Genomic DNA, 2,094 nt, shown 5'->3' on the forward strand with positions numbered 1-2,094 from the left:
GAAATTTATCCAGTCACCCGTATTAACACACTTTCGAAATGTCGCAGTTTCGAAGTGTCGCGGTTTCAAGGTGTCGCGGTTTCGAAATGACGCGGTTTCGAAGTATCGCAGTTTCGAGATGACTGGTTTCGAAGTGTCGCGGTTTCAAAATGACTGGTTTCGAAGTGACGCAGAGTCTTGAAATCATGGGAAAATCGATTAAACCCGTTTCGGTACCGGCCATTTTTCAAAATCGAACTATCTAGAAGCGGGGTCATTTCGCAACAGTTCTAAAGCGTCCGGTTGCGAAGCGATCAGTTAGAATTGAGCATTTTTTACGAAATTTTCAAAAAAAAATTTATTCTAATTCGATTTTTGTTGGAATGTTCATTTGGACCCTACCTTGCGATACTGCTCCTCGGACATCATTGGCATCATTTCTCGTCCCAGGCGGTCTTCTTCTTTTTCGATTATGTCTTTCTGGAAAAAAAACACAATTTTAGGTGAAACTTCGCAATTTTCAAGCCAAAAATGTTCCATTTTTTGACTTAAAGGAGGATTCCGGGCAAAATGAGTTTATAGTTCAATCGATGCAAAATTTCATGCTGATTCCGAATATCATAATAAAAATGCTCAAAAATGCTTCCCAGCCCAGAAAAACGTCATCAAAGTTGCCCAAAAGTTATCCCTCCTGGCCTAACTTTTCACGTAAACAGTGCAAAAATTGAAATCCACGTGGAAAATCGACGAAAGTTCGGCCACGAGGGATAACTTTTTTGTAACTTTGACGGCGTTTTTTGGACCTGAGAAGCATTTTTGAGCATTTTTATTATGATATTCGGAATCAGCATAAAATTTTGCATCGATTGAATCATAAACTCATCTTGCCCGGAATCCTCTTTTAAACCTATTTCGAAAGTGCAATTTCTTTCAGATTCACCTTGTTCGATGGTTCATGACAATCATCGCCGGACTTCCGAACTCAATTTCATCTCCACTGACACGCACCCGAACACCCATCACAAACTCCAATAGTCCCTGAAATATGGTAGCAAACTTTTCATTCTTCTCCTAATTCAAATATTCTCAACTGTCTGCGCCTCTCTCTCTCTCTCTCTCTCTCTCTCTTTCTCTCTCTCTCTCTATCTCTCTTTCTCTTTCTACTTCTTCTCCGGATCAAAGAAGACCGATACATGGTTAGTCATCACTGAACACTTGCAAAAAGTCACCAGACAGAAGCTATGTTGCTTTTTTGCGCGCAAAATGCGTAATTCAAATTTCTCAAGTAGTGTCTAGTAACCTTGGGAGAAATCATAACATAAATACGGATCAGAGTCCAAATATTCAAATTAGAACGTACCATTGGAATCGTCATCCAATACGAAATGGCACGATCCATCAGATTTCGCCATGTTTTGTGTTTTCCAAGAAGCGGAAGACCCAGAAATAAAGTGATAATATAGTTACCAAAAAGTGCTGAAAATAGAATAGATAGCCCGAAGAACCATCCAAGCAACGGACGTAGCAGACACGGAATCCGCATCGTCTTCTCAACTTTCTTGGATTGAAAATAGGAAGGTGTTTCCAACTCGAATCGCCCTTCGTGTCTCTCTCCCCCGCGAGACGTCTTCTTTCTTCGATTGGCCTAGTTTGTCTTCTCCCTCCGTCGACTTATATCCCTGCGGCGAACGTACACGTTCTATCCGCTGTTGTGAGTAGAGGATACAGGAGAGGCTATACATGTTACAGTAGGTTAACTAGGAATTATTTATTGTTCGAACTTTAACACAAAAAGAATACAGCAAGCCAATGTGGCTGAATAGACCCGAAATTTATTTGGAGATTGAATAGAGTTGTCGAACTTCGAGCAGGAGAAGCTAGCTTCGAATCGGAGCTGGAATCTGAAAGAAACCTTTGCTTTTTATAGAAGATTCAGATACTGTGCGATCTGTTTCACGTCTCGAAGAATTTGATAATGAAACTAGACACACAGCTTTTTATTTATCCTGTTCTCACCTCCGCTTTTTCTATCTCAACACATTTTGACGCCAAGACTTGCCCGCACTTTCTCATACACCACGTAACTGATACTGACCGCGGGAATCACCTGTTTTG

The 2,094-nt window shown here is 40.8% G+C and overlaps 1 protein-coding gene across 1 annotated transcript in view; it reads right to left on the reverse strand.

The window, feature by feature from the left end:
- The window catches only part of CBG29114, a gene marked incomplete at both ends in the record, with an annotated part of 4,647 nt that extends 4,230 nt beyond the window's left edge, over positions 1–417 (reverse strand). Inside the window, one exon of the mRNA XM_045237792.1 lies at positions 382–417. Within this exon, the coding sequence (XP_045100869.1) occupies positions 382–417 (36 nt within the window). The remainder of the gene's footprint in view (positions 1–381) is intronic.
- Between the last annotated feature and the right edge of the window lie 1,677 nt (positions 418–2,094).

The sequence above is a fragment of the Caenorhabditis briggsae genome, assembly GCF_000004555.2.
Source record: "Caenorhabditis briggsae complete genome, chrI, whole genome shotgun sequence".
NCBI lineage: Eukaryota > Metazoa > Nematoda > Chromadorea > Rhabditida > Rhabditidae > Caenorhabditis > Caenorhabditis briggsae.